This window comes from Ranitomeya variabilis, chromosome 2, assembly GCF_051348905.1.
Source record: "Ranitomeya variabilis isolate aRanVar5 chromosome 2, aRanVar5.hap1, whole genome shotgun sequence".
NCBI lineage: Eukaryota > Metazoa > Chordata > Amphibia > Anura > Dendrobatidae > Ranitomeya > Ranitomeya variabilis.
Genome location: NC_135233.1, coordinates 303,890,397 through 303,908,998, shown reverse-complemented (window position 1 = coordinate 303,908,998; position 18,602 = coordinate 303,890,397). Strand labels below are relative to the sequence as shown.

Below are 18,602 nucleotides of genomic sequence, written 5' to 3'. Positions count from 1 at the left end.
AAAGAGGTAAAGAGACTGCAACCTGGTGTCCTCGTTATTTACTACAACCTACACTGCACCGCAACACCACTATCCACATCTATCATTATACTGTGCGCCCCTCAGGAGGGTCACGGACCGGGGCCTAGCCACCGTGACAACCCCAGAGCAGAGACTCAGAGGCCCGGTACCGGGTACCCCTCGGCCCTGCGGCAGTGGGGGCGCTGCACATTTTCCCGCTAAACACTAGCGTTTTAAAAGGGTAATTAGCTTGCAGAATGCTAGCGTTTTCCAAGCGATCTGTAGCATTGCTTGGAAAACTGATTGACAGGTTGGTCACACTTGTCAAACATAGTGTTGTTAGTCCTGCCTATGCCGCATCAATAGTAAAAAGATCTAATGTTAAAAATAATAATAAAAATAATGTCATGATATTCTCACCTTCCAGCTGCCCCCACCGTCTTCCTGCTTCTCGCGATGCTCCCGTTCCCAATAATGCCTAGCGGCAATGACCTCAGATGACGTAGCGGTTCCCCGCAATTCCGCACAAGGAATGAACATGCTACGTTTTTTTCCGGAATGCGATTCCGCTGCGGAAAAAAACGCAACATGTGCACAAAAATTGTGGATTGCATTCTAATAATAGGATGCTTAATGTATGCATTTTTTTTGCGGTTTTATTGCGTTTTTATAGCGAAAAACTGCGAAAAATCCTGAACGCGTGCACATAGCCTTAAGGTACCGTCACATTAAGCGACGCTGCAGCGATATAGACAACGATGCCAATCGCTGCAGCATCGCTGTTTCATCGTTGTGTGGTCGCTGGAGAGCTGTCACACAGACAGCTCTCCAGCGACCAACGATGCCGAAGTCTCCGGGTAACCAGGGTAAACATCGGGTTACTAAGCGCAGGGCCGCGCTTAGTAACCCGATGTTTACCCTGGTTACCAGTGTAAATGTAAAAAAACCCAAACACTACATACTTACATTTCGGTGCCTGTCGCGTCCCCCGGCGTCAGCTTCCCTGCACTGTGTAAGCGCCGGCCCTAAGCACAGCGGTGACGTCACCGCTGTGCTTTTCTTTTATGGCCGGCACTGACACATTCAGTGCAGGAAGCTCTGAGCAGCAGCGCGGACGTCGGGGGACGTGACAGACATCAGAAGGTGAGTATGTAGTGTTTTTTTTTACTTTTACAATGGTAACCAGGGTAAATATCGGGTTACTAAGCGCGGCCCTGCGCTTAGTAACCCGATATTTACCCTGGTTACCATTGTAAAACATTGCTGGCATCGTTGCTTTTGCTGTCAAACACAACGATACACGCCGATCTGACGACCAAATAAAGTTCTGGACTTTCAGCAACGACCAGCGATATCACAGCGGGATCCAGATCGCTGCTGCGTGTCAAACACAACGATATCACTATCCAGGACGCTGCAATGTCATGGATCGCTAGCGATATCGTTTAGTGTGACGGTACCTTTAGTGTCTGAACTCCGGATCCAGCTGCAGCCGAAACACGTCAGCCTCTGTGTATAGACCCCTTAAGTGAAGAGATCACCCTCTATATATTATGTGGTGATATAAATATGTCCTGGTCTCATCACCTGTATCTATGCTACCATGCATGCCCTGAGCTAAGTGCACTGAAATATCTTGTGCAAATGTCAGCAAAACCTTCCATTGGGGTAACGCAATGTACTCAGTATAGAGTTGAGAGTAATTTGAATTTGATTTGACTTCATTAACATTTAACATTCATATCACAATCTGTATTAAAAATCAAATATAGACATCTTGCAATTTTCACACTGACTACTAGGGCTTATTTACACTCATACTTCCAATAATTTCAAGAAATCCAGATATACATTATCCACAAAGATAACACAACAGTAGGTGATGCCACAGCTGACCCTGCTTCCCCTACCTTCTAATTGACCTTTGCACACATTCATTAGACAATGGAAAATAAGAGATAGGGTCAGGAATCTGTTATTGTATCTATGCACATTAGTTGTTTCCTAAAACTAACAGGAAGTTAGAGCCAAAAAGCCCCAGTGGCCAATGTGAAAATTGCAAGATTTCATTTTTTTTATTCTGGTGATATGTAAAAAAAATTAAATATTTTAAAAAATACATTTAGCACAAGAACCTGATTTAAACAAAATGTCTTTCTCATGATACAGTAATTTTCCCTTAAAAGCCTTGATGATGAATTGGTGTCTTATTATTTACCTGATAGTACAAGTAGTGGGAATCACAGTGGGGGATCTAGCAATGGGTACTTTTTGCTTATGCTAATAGGTGATACATTTTGAATGAGGGTTCATTTACACTTGTAAAACACATCAGAAGATAATATCCTTTTTAGCCTATTTAGTCCTACTATGTGACTGCAGACTTGTGAATCCTCACATCCTGTGTATTACTCACTGTGTGGTTGTTTCTCTGATGCCGGCAGTGGGAGTGGGCAGTCATGTGAACACAAGAATGCAATATGAATATTTTCGGCCACATTGTGACTAGACGTGCATGGTCTCAAGCGATGGGAACAGTCTAGTCGGAATGTGACCAGGAGCATTCTATAAGCAATGGAGAATCCTCACAGCGCACAAGGTGCACAATGTGAGGATTCAGAAGTACGTAGAGTGAATGCTGACGTGTAGCTTAAAACCAGACAACCCTTTTAAAGGTTATCCATCTTGGTACGCATACAATAATGGATTCAAAATATCCTGCTGCGTTTTCATTATGGGGGCTTTTTCCCCTCTAAGCATTGCTATACGGCTGTAGCATACAGTATATTGGGACTATGTATGCATGGTCGGTAAATGCAGATTTGGAGGCAAAGTCTGCAAGGAAGGTGCAGGATTATTGGCTAAGCTTTATTACAAGGTTCTGATGATAGAATCACTCCTTAATGTTTATTACCTGCAATAAGGAAGGCCGATTCCTTGGGGTGAATATTCATTACTGTCTGATGCACCTTCTAAAATTATATTTGTAGCTTACTGGATTCTGTGATAATAAACTCCACCTCTCTGTGTAAAGTGAATTGACTGCTTCAGGAAAACTCGCCAGAAGATCCTGAAGTGCCCAGGAAGCCACAGTCCTTCTATCTGTGTGGTAAGAACAGAACATTCCTTCACCTTCATTAATTCTTCTAGACTTTATTCAGCATGCTTATTGCAATCATATAAAACCAACTCATTCTTGTGGGCACGAATAACCTGGAATACCCTACATTGAAAAAACTCTCTGATATATAATTTACATAAATGGTGCAAAATGTAATTTTGACATTTAAAATCTATGTATTCCTTCGAGGTCAATGTAAATGCAATTACCATTATGGTCTATACTGCATTAATATGTGATGTCCTTAGACAGCAAACCCAGGGGGAGCTTTGGGTTAAAATAGAAATTAACTAATGGTTTCGGATGAATTTTTTACTAGTAGCTTAAATGCTTCTTTAATGTTTGCTCAATGAACTAAATCTTATTTTAATAGTGTAAAATCATTAGAATTCTCATTCGAGTCCTCCGGTATGATAATTGTTATTTTATTAACTTCTCATCATATAAAAATGTGAGTGTGGAGTTGGAGTCACTTGGGTTCTGCATTTTAAGGATACATGCATTAGTAAGAGATCATTCCGGGTTTACGTTTATTATTTTATATTTTAAATATATGTATACACTTAAATAATATTTACATTTTATGTAAAACAAATAAAGTTACTTTTGTGTTTCAGGCATCTTTGAGGTGAGTGTGCGCAGAGGATTTAAGCAATGCTCCAAATTGGAGACACTTGACCAATATTAAGGAATTGTATAACTACAGCAGCAATCCCCTATTAAAATGAATTATCGCAACGGCTTCATTTACAAGTGGGTGCAGCCTTGTAATAATCCTGCAGTGCTGCAAGGGATGTTGGAATGGAGAGCTGTTACATAATTCTCTGATACTGTGCCCCCAAAGCAAGCATTTATTTCTATATGCGAACGTTAGTCTCATTACCAGGAGTTTCTACATTGGTAATGAGGGTTCTGGCTGAGTCAACCTTGGACGCACAAAGATTATTAAGGAAACAATTCTTGCAAACATTAATAGACGTATTTTGATACTATTTTGCTTTATTTTCATTTAGTAGTTTGGATCATGTTTCATCTTGCCAAAGTATTTGATACTTTCTTAGTAGTCAGTTTTGAGTACAGTAAAGTCATATAGACTAGAAAGATTGCCCAATAAAGTATTTTTTATACAAAGTAAGTTCCTTTAGAGGGAATATGTCAGCAGGTTTTCTATGTAATCTTACAGTACCATGAGATATGGACAGAGACCCTGATTCCAGTGATGTATCACTTAGTTTACTGGGTGCAGCAGTTGTGATAAAGTCACAGTTTTCTCTGCTGCAGATCTCGGTTGTTGAGCTGTGTATAACTCTGACACACCACAGCTCTCTGTGTACATTGTATAGTGACACAGAGCTGCTAATCAGTGCTGGGGGCGTGGCTGGACTAGGAGGCACGATGTCAGTTGTCCTGCAGTGATAATCTCCTGCTGATAAAATACTGATTGTATTGAAACAACAAAACACAGCCCAGTGAGTGACACATCCCTGTAATCGGGCCTCTGCTCCTACATTATGGAGCTCTTAGATTATATAGCAAAAACCTGCTGACAGATTCCCTTTAATAACACATCTAATAATTGGTTTCATGTGAATCTGCATTTGTGACCATGAACTGTCAACTTGCAACCCTGGTGACATCCATTAGGGTATATACAAAAGAGAATGTCTTATAGAATGTCTTGTGTTATAGAAATAGAAGGAAAATCTCTTCTGTTTTCTGTTTGTGCCAATAAACCCATCATTGAGTGATTGGGTTATGCCATGGCTTGCAGAAGAGAACAGTAGCATGGCGCTCTAGTCATGTATGCCCACTTAACTATTTTGTTGTATTGTATTGGCGGTCTCTGTGCAGACTACAGACCCTTAGACCACGTGCACACGCTGCAGATTACTCTGCTGATTTTTCTGGAATGATTTTGGTAAATCCGCAGGTAAACTGCGCTGAGGATTACCTGCGGAATTACCGTGGATTTACCGCGATTTTTTTGCGGATTTTGTGTAGGTTCCACCTGCGGTTTTACACCTGCGGATTCCTATTGAGGAGCAGGTGTAAACCACTGCGGAATCCGCACAAAGAATTGACATGCTGCGGAATAAATAACGCTATGTTTCCGCGCGGTATTTTCCGCAGCATGAGCACTGCAGATTTGGTTTTCCATAGGTTTACATGGTACTGTACAACGCATGGAAAGCTGCGGATCCGCAGCAAAATCCGCAATGTGTGCACATACCCTTAGACTATACATCAGCTGCCTTTCTTCCTTTTATCACATGGGAGCCAGGGTGTAAAAGTTAGATAAAACTATTTTCTCTTATTTTCGACACATAGATAAATGACTTTCAGATATATCCGATGCCATTTAACTTAGTAAAATTTAACTTGTCAGATATTTGTTTCTGATGTTAAATCATCAATGCAAGGCATCTAAAGAAAATGTACATAAAGTGAAGATCTATAGCTGCAGAATTGTCCAGAGAATTGTCCAGAGCACATTGTAGTGTTACTGAACCATTGGTAAGGCCGGGGACACACTTAACGTATAAAAAAACGGTCCGTTTTTCACGGCCGAGAATCGCACAAATGTTTCAAAAACAGTGATCCGTGTGCAGTGCGAGGATGCGATTTCCTCGCATCAAATGATCCGTGTGACATCCGTGTGACATCCGTATGGCATCCGTACTGCGAGATTTTCGCGCAGGCTTGCAAAACCGACATCTAATGGATTTATGTGCTCAAATGTTCGGGAAAACATATATACAGTATATATATATATATATAGATATGTCATTGAGACACATATATATATATTCTGTATTTATATTTCATTCAGCGCGATATCTGTGAAAAGTCGGTAATTCAATTGCCGGCTTTGCATTTCTCCTTCACAAACCCGACAGGATATGAGACATGGTTTACATACAGTAAACCATCTCATATCCCCTTTTTTTTGCATATTCCACACTACTAATGTTAGTAGTGTGTATGTGCAAAATTTGGCCGCTGTAGCTGCTCAAATAAAGGGTTAAATGGCGGAAAAAATTGTCGTGGGCTCCCGCGCAATTTTCTCCGCCAGAATGGTAAAGCCAGTGACTGAGGGCAGATATTAATAGCCAGGAGAGGGTCCATGGTTATTGGCCCCCCCCCGTGGCTAAAAACATCTGCCCCCACCAGATGGATTACTTCGTGGGACGTGACAGTTCATCAGAGAGGGTATGTATCTTGTGTGTTTATTGTTTTGCCAAGCGAGGGTCTGAAAATGGAATGAGAGAGCAATAAAATATTAAAACAACCGCTGTTTATTTCATTAAAATACTTTTAAATCATGTGTGTGTGTGTTTTTTAACACTTTCAAACAATTGGATTAATAATGGATAGGTGTCATAATTGACGCCTCTCCATTATTAATCTGGCTTAATGTCACCTTACAATAGCAAGGTGGCATTAACCCTTCATTACCCCATATCCCACTGCTACACGGGAGTGGGAAGAGAGTGGCCAAGTGCCAGAATAGGCGCATCTTCCAGATGTGCCTTTTCTGGGGTGGCTGGGGGCAGATGTTTTTAGCCACGGGGGGGCCAATAACCATGGACCCTCTCCTGGCTATTAATATCTGCCCTCAGTCACTGGCTTTACTACTCTGGCGGAGAAAATTGCGCGGGAGCCCACGCCAATTTTTTCCGCCATTTAACCCTTTATTTGAGCAGCTACAGCGGCCAAATTTTGCACATACACACTACTAACATTAGTAGTGTGGAATATGCAAAAAAAATGGGGATATGAGATGGTTTACTGTATGAAAACCATGTCTCATATCCTGTCGGGTTTGTGAAGGAGAAATGCAAAGCCGGCAATTGAATTACCGGCTTTTCTATAGAACACCGCTGCGTATTTCTCGCAATGCACACGCATGCTCCGTGTGTAATCCGATTTTTTCTCGCACCATAGACTTTCATTGGCGAGTCTCGGCCGAGATACGCTGACAATCGCAGCCTGATGCGAGTTCCCTCGGATCCGAAATACGGTGGAGAAAATATCGGATGATGGGAGCTGCACCATAGATTAACATTGGGCCGAGTGCTATGCGATTTTTTATCGCATAGCACTCGTCCGTATTACGGTCTAGTGTGACCCCGGCCTAAGAAACATAAAAATAGTGACAACTATTATACATGAAGGTGAACAGATGACAAGAAATAGTTATTAAATGGCCATCAAGCTCTGAATATGTCTCTTTTGTAACCTTCTGAATGTTACAGAGGATAAAGACAATTGTAGGTAAGGGATGTGCTAATATTCAGTGCTATTACCACACCTAAGTTGATGAGGACAACAAAAGCCGACCCGGGTGTGGTAATAAGTTTCCTTCCAGTTCCCATACCTCCTTTGTTGATGAAGTAACTTGAAACAGAATTAATGACTCTGTGTCTGATTTGCTTTGTAGTAGACATAACTTTGTACGGCTTAGTTGCCATATTTCAGTTTTCTGTTCCATCACGGAAACAGAAAACTGAAATTGAACTACAATATAATGGACTCTGACCCACAATAGGGTCTGTTGGGTTCCATTACAGAGTCCATTAATTACTTTGACACTTCCGACGGAATCTGCCGTGGAGCCTCCGGCGCAAATGTGAATTCAGCCTCATTCTTGTAAATACGAACACGAGAATACCAATATGTCAGGTAAGTAGGCGTCACATTCTGTGCTGAATGTGTCTTCTATACCCTTCCCGTAGTAGTAGTGGTAGAGTTTTGTTTCCTGATATAAGCTCCACATTTCCTGCATAGGCATAGAGGCAAAATATAGCATATTGGCCACACGCCCCTAGAAGAAGTTGCATGCTGAAATCCATTTAAAGGGATTGTGCGGCTTGGGACAAAAGTCTCTGCCACTGACTTTCTGCCACTGTTCACACTAGGTAGGTTTTAACATTAGAGAGTGTAGTTACTGTCCCAGTTGGGTATACCTTGTTGCGATGGGACAGCTTTATGCTTTTTATGATCCAAAACAGTGTTTACTAAATACCCTGTGTTATTTAATGCAGTTGCTTTTGTACTTATTTATTTTCATTAGGGTATATGCACACATTGTCTTTTTTTTGGTCTTGTTTGGGACAAAAGTCTGCAGTCAATTCCATTGCTTAAGCATGACACTTAAAGTAACAAGCTTGGCTATATGTAGTCTCTACTATGCTTGGCGGCTTACTGCATGCAATACTTATTTTTCAGTTAAAAGTGTTTGTCTAAGCATGAACCAAAAGTCTGCAGACATTCCATGTGACTGCAGAGTCCTGAATTGTGACTGCACGTGGTGCGTATGCTGCTACTATTCCCCGGTATTCAGCATGTGGGTAGGCAGCAGCTCATGACTGATTGTACGTAATTTGCGGTCACAAGCAGACTAGACTCATCCAGGTCTCTCCATTCACGCCTATTGAGAGAATCCAAGCACATCTAGTCTGCACATTACTGCAAGTATACAAATTGGATACATGCTCTCACATGACCTCCAGCTATCATGGGAAATACCAGTAAATCATGACAGCATGTGTATGTAACACCCCAGGGGACCGGTTGTTACAGTGCTGTTGTCTTCCTTTCGGGGAGGGCGATATCATGCTTGGAGGCAATGGGAATTTCATTTTACCAGTTAAGGCACTCACATGCAACTCATTTCAAATCTAGGCCAGGAGGGGGAGCTCAGGACCTGGATTCAGGGGAGCTTCCCTGAGCTATATGTATCCTGACCTGGAGGAGAAGTTAGCCAGTCTGAGAGAGACAGTGGACAAGTTCAGTTGGAGAGAGACACTGAGACGGAAGGACATCTGGAACAGACGAAGAGGCCTGGCAGCCACGTGGGAGCTGCAGCCTCTGGAAAGAGCGATAACCTGAAGGGTTGAATATGGTGGAGCTACAGAGGGAAGGAGCAGAGGAGAGACAAACAGGGCTCAGAGGGGAACTGTGACTGGGCACCCTCAGAGCCACAGCGCAGAAACCGGGAATCGGGAGCCCGAGGCTACGGGGAGCTGCAAGCCCCATAGCAGAACCGGAGGGCACAGAACTACACGTAAATTGCCCAAATTTAGCCTGTGGTACAGCAGCATTCTGGAGCCTGGAGTCACCATGCAGAGACCCCAGAAGGAACTGCTCAAGCTGCCTACCATACACGTACATGTCCCAGGACAGGGGAAAGAATCAGGACCTTGTTAGGACACTTCAGGCAGCAAGGGACTTATAGCGAGCGCAAAGTGGAAGGCTCCAACCTGACTTGCCAAGGGGATTTCACTTGTTTCCGGGCTGCCTGAACTCCTTCTGTACCTGTTGCCGGTACCCTGGACTGAGGCCTGGTACATCTTCAGTAAACCAGGTAAAGACTGCAATGGTGTCCTTTACTCATTGACTGGCATACACCATCATCGCCATACACCTTGGGAGCCCTGGGGACCCCGCTTCACCTGTGGAAAGCGTCACCATCATTGCTGCAACAACATCCCCCAGAGGGCCCCTTTAAAGCAGCGTCGGTCCCCCTGTTGACCGAACTCCACAGGTGGCATCACGACAGACTTTATCACAATTCCCTTTAAAGACCGTTCCCCTTTAATTGAGTCCCAGGGCCACGGACCGGGTCACAGCCACGTGACATCGTCTTTAACAGCAATCGGACCCTGTGCCGAGTACCCCGCTGCCCTGATGTCACATAGAATGTCTGCAGACTTCTGTCTCGAGCTGGTACAACCTCTTCAACTCAAAAATAAGATAGTATTCAGTAAACTCCCAAGCACAGGAGTGTCTACATGCACCACGCTTGTTGATTTTAATGTTATCTCTATGCAGTGGAAGATTAAATTATAAAAAAAATGGCTCCTATTGCTAATGAGATGGAAAAGCGTCATGGTCTTAAAAAAATTGAAGATTTGCTTTAAGCTATCCAAGTAAATTACATAACTGCTGGACACGAGGATCAAAGAGCATTGTGAATTTTTTATATTTCACTGGAGGTATGCTTTTTTATTATTTCAGATCTTTAAACAAAGTATAATATATGGCAAAGATAACCTGCAGTAAAATTGAATAAAAAATAACCAAAACTGTAATTACTTGTGAAAACTCAAGAGAAGAATGTAAGAAATCTGGGCTATAAAGTGAGGGATGTTTAAGTTTATTCTAGAAGAGCTGGCTTTTGGGTAATAAGGGATATGGGCTGTTGACTTCCTAAGAACAGCATTTTTGGGACCTCTGCATTATATCATAGCATTGCTAACCATTTCTAACTCTTGGAATTATAAAAGGACTTTTAACGACATTTTGATCCAACGTAATCATTGCAAGAGGAAGTAAGACATTTCCCTGCGGTAACGCCAAACGACACATGGTGACTCCCCTCGGAGTATAATAAAGAGTATACAGTATATTAGTCTGACTGCTCCTATAGAGACTGCACCTGCAGCTAATGCTCCTCTGTGTGACTAAGCAGTCATTTAACCCATTGTCCTTATATTTCTCCTCAACAGGAAGAGTCTGTTCGTGATTACAATAAAACAGTTCACAGTAGAGCGCTGGGGAGAAGATCCACCACCAAAGTCTCCAAGATTGCGATGAAGTGACAACAATCAGGTGGTGAAGAATAGATATCATAAGTTCTTTATAACTTTCAAATTCTTCAAGATCCGACATTCAGATGAAGAAACAAAAAAGTGGAAGAGAAGATTGTTGTGTAACACTAGGAACAAGCAAAGACAAATGATTGCAGATCAAGTTCTCTAACAATGCCAACTCTTGTTCTAAGGATCTGAAATTCTGTGAATGATGGCAAGCAGTCTGACACTACTTGGTGCCCTCTGGGCGCTTCTGTCTTTTCTATCGGCTGCTGCCAGCTGCACCAGTTTCTTCATGCCTTATTGGCTGTATGGCTTCCAAATGGGAAAACCAGTTTCATTCAGCACTTTCCGGCGCTGTACTTATCCTGCTCAAGCTGATGAGAAGAGCTTGGTGATGGTGGAAGAATGTGGAAGATATGCCAGCTTTAGCGCCATTCCAAGTCTGTCATGGCAGATCTGCACCCTTGTGACGGGCATTGGTTGCGCTTTACTCCTTTTAGTGTCTTTAGCTGCCATCCTTGGCTGTTGTATCGGGGATCTCATCTCCAGAATGACTGGTAGAGTCCAAGGAGCTATACAGTTTATTGGAGGTAAGTAAACTGCCTACTGTATATACATGGGGCAATTCTCTCTATTGATTTAATAAATGCCAAGACTAATATTTATGCAGCATAAACTTAATATTTATGTATTGTAGATGTAGGGCTGAGTATAGGCATAATAATATGGGGGGTGCAAAACATGCAGGTTCAATAATTACAAAAATAGTTAAGAACACACAGTTAAAAAAAGACCTGAACCAAATACTAACTGAAAAAAATGATGGAAACTTACATTAGGACTACGTTCACATGCAGCATTTTTGTCAGATTTCAGAAATCTCATGTACAAGCTTCTTTTTTTTCAGATTGAATTTGAGAACTGCAGCATTTTTTAGATATGCAGTATGTCAATTCTTTCAGTGTTTTTGCAGCATTTTTTCACCATAGAAAGCAATGAGAAAGTGTAAAAAAATTTTTGCACAAAAATGCAACAATCAGGTTTTGCTCCACTTTTTGATGCATTTTTGGTGAATAAAACTACATCTATTAGGCTGTGTGCACACGTTGCAGATTTGGATGCAGAATTTTCTGCACAAAATCTGCATCTCCTGGCAGAATCCGCAGCTGCGTTTTTGATGCGTTTTTTGTGTGGTTTTGATGCGTTTTTTGCGCGGATTTTCTACAGTTTTTACCACTGCGGATTTCTATTAATGGAGGGGTGCAGAAACGCTGCAGAAACACACAAAAGAAGTGACATGCACTTCTTTGAAATCTGCAGCGTTTCTGTGCGGATTTTTCTGAGCCATGTGCACAGCTTTTTTTTTCACATTGATTTACATTGTACTGTAAATCACAGTGCAGTTCTGCAGCGTTTCTGCAGCAGAAAAAAACGCTGCAGTTCTGCACTAAATCTGCACCAAATCTGCATCGTGTGCACATAGCTTTAAACATGTACTGTAAATAAATCACACATATAGTTCACACCCAATAAGAGCAGCTAAAAAAAAAAGAGTTCAAAATACCCAACATAACCACAGCAAAACCTGCATTTTGAACACAGCATTTTTCCTGCCAAAACAGCAGGTTTCAGCTGCAGAAAAAAGCACTGCAAAAATGCGGAGTTACAAGTTTCATTCATTTGGTGAATTTTCCCATAGAACAAATCCAGCGTGTATTCGTGGTGGACTCGATATCAGATGTCCAAGGCTGATCTTTAGATTTCTGCTGCAGATTTGAATGAGGCAAATTCTACTTCTTCCTAAAGGACCAGGTCACTTTTCGAAGTGCCTTTTTCCGTTCTGCTGCATATAAATTGGCCGCACTGCAGATTTTACATTGAAAACAATCAGAGGTAGTTTGGGGCACTTTGGATGCAGATTTAAAATTTCAAATACCAAAAAACACTGTGAGTATACCATTATTTTATGCATAATTGGGCCCATCAATATAGATCAGTTGTGCAGAAAATTAGAAAGGATGTGGAGCGCCCCCAGATGCAGGGCCGCGGGGTACTCGGTACCGGGCCTCTCTGTCTCAGTTCTGGGGTTGTCACGGTGGCTAGACCCGGTCCGTGACCCTGCTAAGGGGCGTCCAATGAAAGGTGTAGATGGTGGTGCGTGGTGCAGTTCGCAGTGAATAACGAGGACACAGGGTTGCAGTCTCTTTACCTCTTTACTGAAGGCTTCAAGATCCTCAATCCGGAGTACGGTTAACAGGGCTGTCGTCTGAGACCGGCCGGTCCGATGGCACCTCCAGAGTTCCCTTTGCAGGTGGAAATCTGTGCCTTCCTTCTAGCGCCTGTGTGTTGTAGTCCTTCCCTGCTGAGCACCATGGGATAGTCCTCACAACTGTTGTGTCTGTTTCTGATGTCCTTTCCCACAACTTATGTCTATTCTGATGTTCTTCTCCGTCCCCCAGATGATATGGATAGGACGCACCCGTATGACGGGTAGGCCTGGAGTTCTTCCGGGATCCTAGTGATGCCCCTCTCCCACAGTTGCCCCCTATGTCTGCTTAGGTGATTTAGGTGAGACAGCCAACCTATAATTAACTGTCCTGCCGTTGGCTTGAAGTAATGCTTGGAGCCCAATACTTCCTCGGCGTTCCGGCCACCGGCTACGCGCCTCAGTAGGATGTTGCCTCGATCTTACAGCACGACTCCTACTGGTGTTATCTCCTTTTTGCTATGATCTCGTTTCTCACTCATCACAATAAACCCCGCTTCTTGTCCTTTCTTGAGATACCTGTTGTGAACTCTATTTTTGGGCTCCCTCTAGTGGTCACGGGCGGTACTGTGTAGTGTTGTCTTCTGCAGGTTGGCTGCATCAGCTGGTTCGTTATCCTTGGTTCGTTTCCTATTTCACTCACCTGGATACTCAGTTCCTTGCCTGCTATGAATGTTTTCAGTGCTCTTCAGATTCCTTGTGATTACCTTGCTCCCAGCCTCTCCAAGACAAGCTAAGTTTTTGTCCGTTCATTTTTTGATTATCAGCATTCATCATGTTTCTTGTCCAGCTTGCTAAGATGGGATCTCCTCGCTTGCTGGTTGCTCTAGGGGACTGAGTTTCTCCCCCCACACCGTTAGTTGGTGCGGGGGTTCTTGAAATCTCAGTGTGGATATTTTGTTAGGGTTTTTTACTGACCGCACAGACCCCTTACTATTTTCTGCTATCTAGTATTAGTAGGCCTCATTTGCTGAATCTGTTTTCACCCCTGTGTATGTGCCTTCCTCTTACCTCACCATTATTATTTGTTGGGGGCTTCTATATCTTTGGGGATTATTTCTCTGGAGGCAAGAGAGGTCTTTCTTTCTCTCTAGGGGTAGTTAGTTCCTCAGGCTGGCTCGAGACGTCTAGGATTTTTTAGGCACGTTCACCGGCTACTTCTAGTGTGTTTGGATAGGTTCAGATTTGCGGTTAGTCCAGTTTGCCACCTCCCTAGAGCTTGTCCTATGTTTGTTACTTAGCTGGAGTAATTCGTGATCCTCAACCACTAAGGATCATAACAGTATAGCAGGCCAAAAAAAGTGTTTAATGCATCGCAGAAGTGGGATAAAAAAAAGACCTGAGTACATTTTTTTTTTTTTTTCCTGCTTTTCCTTTGCTGCAGTCTGTTTAGTTTCTTTCATCCCCTTGAACTCTGGGTGGTTTTGAGCTTAGCTGCAGACATGAATATTCAGACTCTGACTTCTAGTGTGGATCATCTTACTGCACGGGTGCAAAGTATTCAGGATTTTGTTATTCATAGCCCTATGTCAGAACCAAAGATACCCATTCCTGAGTTGTTTTCTGGAAATAGATCTAGGTTTCAGAATTTTAAAAATAATTGTAAGTTATTTCTGTCTCTGAGACCTCGTTCCTCTGGTGATTCCGCTCAGCAAGTTAAAATTGTTATCTCCTTGTTGCGCGGCGACCCTCAAGATTGGGCCTTCTCTCTGGCGCCAGGAGATCCTGCATTGCTTAATGTAGATGCATTTTTTCTGGCTCTTGGACTGCTTTATGAAGAGCCTAATCTTGAGAATCAGGCAGAAAAAGCGTTGCTGGCTATCTCTCAAGGTCTGGATGAAGCAGAGGTGTATTGTCAAAAATTTCGGAAATGGTCGGTGCTTACTCAATGGAATGAGTGTGCCCTGGCTGCAAATTTCAGAGAAGGTCTTTCTGAGGCCGTTAAGAATGTTATGGTGGGGTTTCCCACCCCTACAAGTCTGAGTGATTCTATGGCTTTAGCCATTCAGGTTGATCGGCGTTTGCGGGAGCGCGAATCTGTTCATCCTTTGGCGGTATTTTCTGAACAGAGACCTGAGTCTATGCAATGTGACCGAACTCTGACCAGAATTGAGCGACAAAGTCATAGACGTCAAAATGGGTTGTGCTTTTACTGTGGTGATTCTACTCATGTTATCTCAGCATGCTCTAAACGTTTAAAAAAAATCGCTAAACCTGTCACCATTGGTACGATACAGCCTAAATTTATTTTGTCTGTTACTTTGATTTGTTCTTTGTCGTACTACCCGGTTCTGGCTTTTGTGGATTCGGGTGCTGCCCTGAATCTGATGGATTTGTCGTTTGCCATGCGCTGTGGTTTTGTCCTGGAGCCTTTGGAATTTCCTATTCCTCTGAGGGAAATTGATGCTACGCCATTGGCTGAGAATAAGCCTCAGTATTGGACGCAAATGACCATGTCCATGACTCCCGTACATCAGGAGGTGATTCGTATTCTCGTTCTGCATAATTTGCATGATGTTGTCGTTTTGGGTCTGCCATGGCTGCAGGCTCATAATCCAGTTTTAGATTGGAAAGCTATGTCTGTGTCAAGTTGGGGTTGTCAGGGAATTCATGGCGATACTCCGTTGGTGTCTATTGCTTCTTCCACTCCTTCTGAGGTCCCTGAGTTTTTGTCTGACTACCAGGATGTATTTAATGAGCCCAGGTCCAGTGCCCTGCCCCCTCATAGGGATTATGACTGTGCTATAAATTTAATTCCTGGTAGTAAATTCCCTAAGGGACAACTTTTTAATTTGTCTATACCAGAGCATGCCGCGATGCGGAGTTATATAAAGGAGTCTTTGGAGAAGGGACATATTCGCCCATCCTCTTCCCCTCTTGGTGCAGGATTTTTTTTTGTGGCCAAGAAGGACGGTTCTTTGAGACCTTGTATAGATTATCGTCTTCTGAATAAAATCACAGTCAAATTTCAGTATCCTTTGCCACTATTGTCTGATTTGTTTGCTCGGATTAAGGGTGCCAGTTGGTTCACTAAGATAGATCTCCGTGGTGCGTATAACCTTGTGTGCATTAAGCAGGGAGATGAATGGAAAACAGCATTTAATACGCCCGAAGGCCATTTTGAGTACTTAGTGATGCCTTTTGGACTCTCTAATGCTCCTTCTGTGTTTCAGTCCTTCATGCATGACATCTTCCGAGAATATCTGGATAAATTTATGATTGTTTATCTGGATGACATTTTAGTCTTTTCTGATGATTGGGAGTCCCATGTGAAGCAGGTCAGGATGGTGTTTCAGGTCCTGCGTGCTAATGCTTTATTTGTGAAGGGCTCAAAATGCCTCTTCGGAGTACAGAAGGTCTCCTTTTTGGGTTTTATTTTTTCTCCTTCTACTGTGGAGATGGACCCAGTCAAGGTCCAGGCTATTCATGACTGGACTCAGCCTACGTCTGTTAAGAGTCTTCAGAAGTTCTTGGGTTTTGCTCATTTTTACCGTCGTTTCATCGCTAATTTTTCTAGCGTGGTTAAACCTTTGACGGATTTGACCAAGAAGGGTTCTGATGTGACTAATTGGTCTCCTGCGTCCGTGGAGGCCTTTCGGGAACTGAAGCACCGGTTTTCTTCAGCTCCAGTCTTATGTCAGCCAGATGTCTCTCTCCCCTTCCAGGTCGAGGTTGATGCTTCTGAGATTGGAGCAGGGGCTGTTTTGTCGCAGAGAAGCTCTGATGGCTCTGTGATGAAGCCATGTGCTTTCTTTTCAAGAAAGTTTTCGCCTGCCGAGCGGAATTATGATGTTGGTAATCGGGAGTTGTTGGCTATGAAGTGGGCATTTGAGGAGTGGTGATATTGGCTCGAAGGAGCTAAACATCGTGTGGTGGTCTTGACTGATCACAAAAACCTGATTTACCTCGAATCTGCCAAGCGCCTGAATCCTAGACAGGCTCGTTGGTCGCTGTTTTTCTCCCGTTTCAACTTTGTGGTCTCATACCTGCCTGGTTCGAAGAACGTGAAGGCTGATGCACTTTCTAGGAGTTTTGTGCCTGACTCTCCGGGAGTTTCTGAGCCGGCTGGTATTCTCAGAGAGGGAGTGATTTTGTCTGCCATTTCCCCAGATTTGCGACAGGTGCTGCAGAAATTTCAGGCGGATAGACCTGACCGTTGTCCACCAGAGAGACTGTTTGTTCCGGATAGATGGACCAGCAGAGTTATTTCCGAGGTTCATTCTTCGGTGTTGGCGGGTCATCCTGGGATTTTTGGTACCAGAGATTTGGTGGCTAGGTCCTTCTGGTGGCCTTCCTTGTCGTGGGATGTGCGTTCCTTTGTGCAGTCTTGTGGGATTTGTGCTCGGGCTAAGCCTTGCTGTTCTCGTGCCAGCGGTTTACTTTTGCCTTTGCCTGTCCCGAAGAGGCCTTGGATGCACATTTCCATGGATTTTATTTCGGATCTTCCAGTATCTCAGAAAATGTCTGTCATCTGGGTGGTGTGTGATCGTTTTTTCCAAGATGGTCCATTTGGTGCCCTTGCCTAAGTTGCCTTCCTCCTCCGATTTGGTTCCTCTATTTTTTCAGAATGTGGTTCGCTTGCACGGCATTCCTGAAAATATTGTGTCTGATAGAGGATCCCAGTTTGTGTCCAGGTTTTGGCGGACTTTTTGCGCTAAGATGGGCATTGATTTATCTTTTTCGTCGGCCTTCCATCCTCAGACTAATGGCCAAACCGAGCGAACTAATCAGACGTTGGAAACTTATTTGAGATGTTTTGTTTCTGCTGATCAGGATGATTGGGTGACTTTTTTGCCATTGGCCGAGTTTGCCCTTAATAATCGGGCTATTTCTGCTACTTTGGTTTCGCCTTTTTTCTGCAATTCTGGTTTCCATCCTCTTTTTCTTCGGGTCAGGTTGAGTCTTCTGACTGTCCTGGGGTGGATTCTGTGGTGGATAGGTTGCAGCAGATTTGGAACCATGTGGTGGACAATTTGAGGTTGTCACAGGAGAAGGCTCAGCGCTTTGCCAACCGCCGCCGCGGTGTGGGTCCCCGACTTCGTGTTGGGGATTTGGTGTGGCTGTCTTCTCGGTATGTTCCTATGAAGGTCTCCTCTCCTAAATTCAAGCCTCGCTTCATCGGTCCTTATAAGATCTTGGAAATCCTTAACCCGGTGTCTTTTCGTTTGGATCTCCCAGCATCGTTTGCCATTCATAATGTGTTCCATAGGTCTTTGTTGCGGAGGTATGTGGTACCTGTGGTTCCTTCTGTTGACCCTCCTGCTCCGGTGCTGGTCGAGGGTGAATTGGAGTACGTGGTGGAGAAGATTTTGGATTCTCGTATCTCTAGACGGAGGCTTCAGTATTTGGTGAAGTGGAAGGGCTATGGTCAGGAGGATAATTCCTGGGTTGTCGCCTCTGATGTTCATGCGGCCGATTTGGTTCGTGCCTTCCACACGGCTCATCCTGATCGCCCTGGGGGTCTTGATGAGGGTTCGGTGACCCCTCCTCAAGGGGGGGTACTGTTGTGAACTCTATTTTTGGGCTCCCTCTAGTGGTCACGGGCGGTACTGTGTAGTGTTGTCTTCTGCAGGTTGGCTGCATCAGCTGGTTCGTTATCCTTGGTTCGTTTCCTATT

At 43.5% G+C, this 18,602-nt stretch overlaps 1 protein-coding gene across 1 annotated transcript in view; it reads left to right on the top strand.

The window, feature by feature from the left end:
- The first annotated feature begins 2,977 nt into the window (after positions 1-2,977).
- Positions 2,978-18,602, top strand: part of LHFPL1 (LHFPL tetraspan subfamily member 1) — a 50,935-nt gene continuing 35,310 nt past the window's right edge. The window contains exons 1-2 of the mRNA XM_077292447.1: positions 2,978-3,109; positions 10,633-11,309. Of these exons, the coding sequence (XP_077148562.1) occupies positions 10,925-11,309 (385 nt within the window). The 5' untranslated portion in view covers positions 2,978-3,109; positions 10,633-10,924. The remainder of the gene's footprint in view (positions 3,110-10,632; positions 11,310-18,602) is intronic.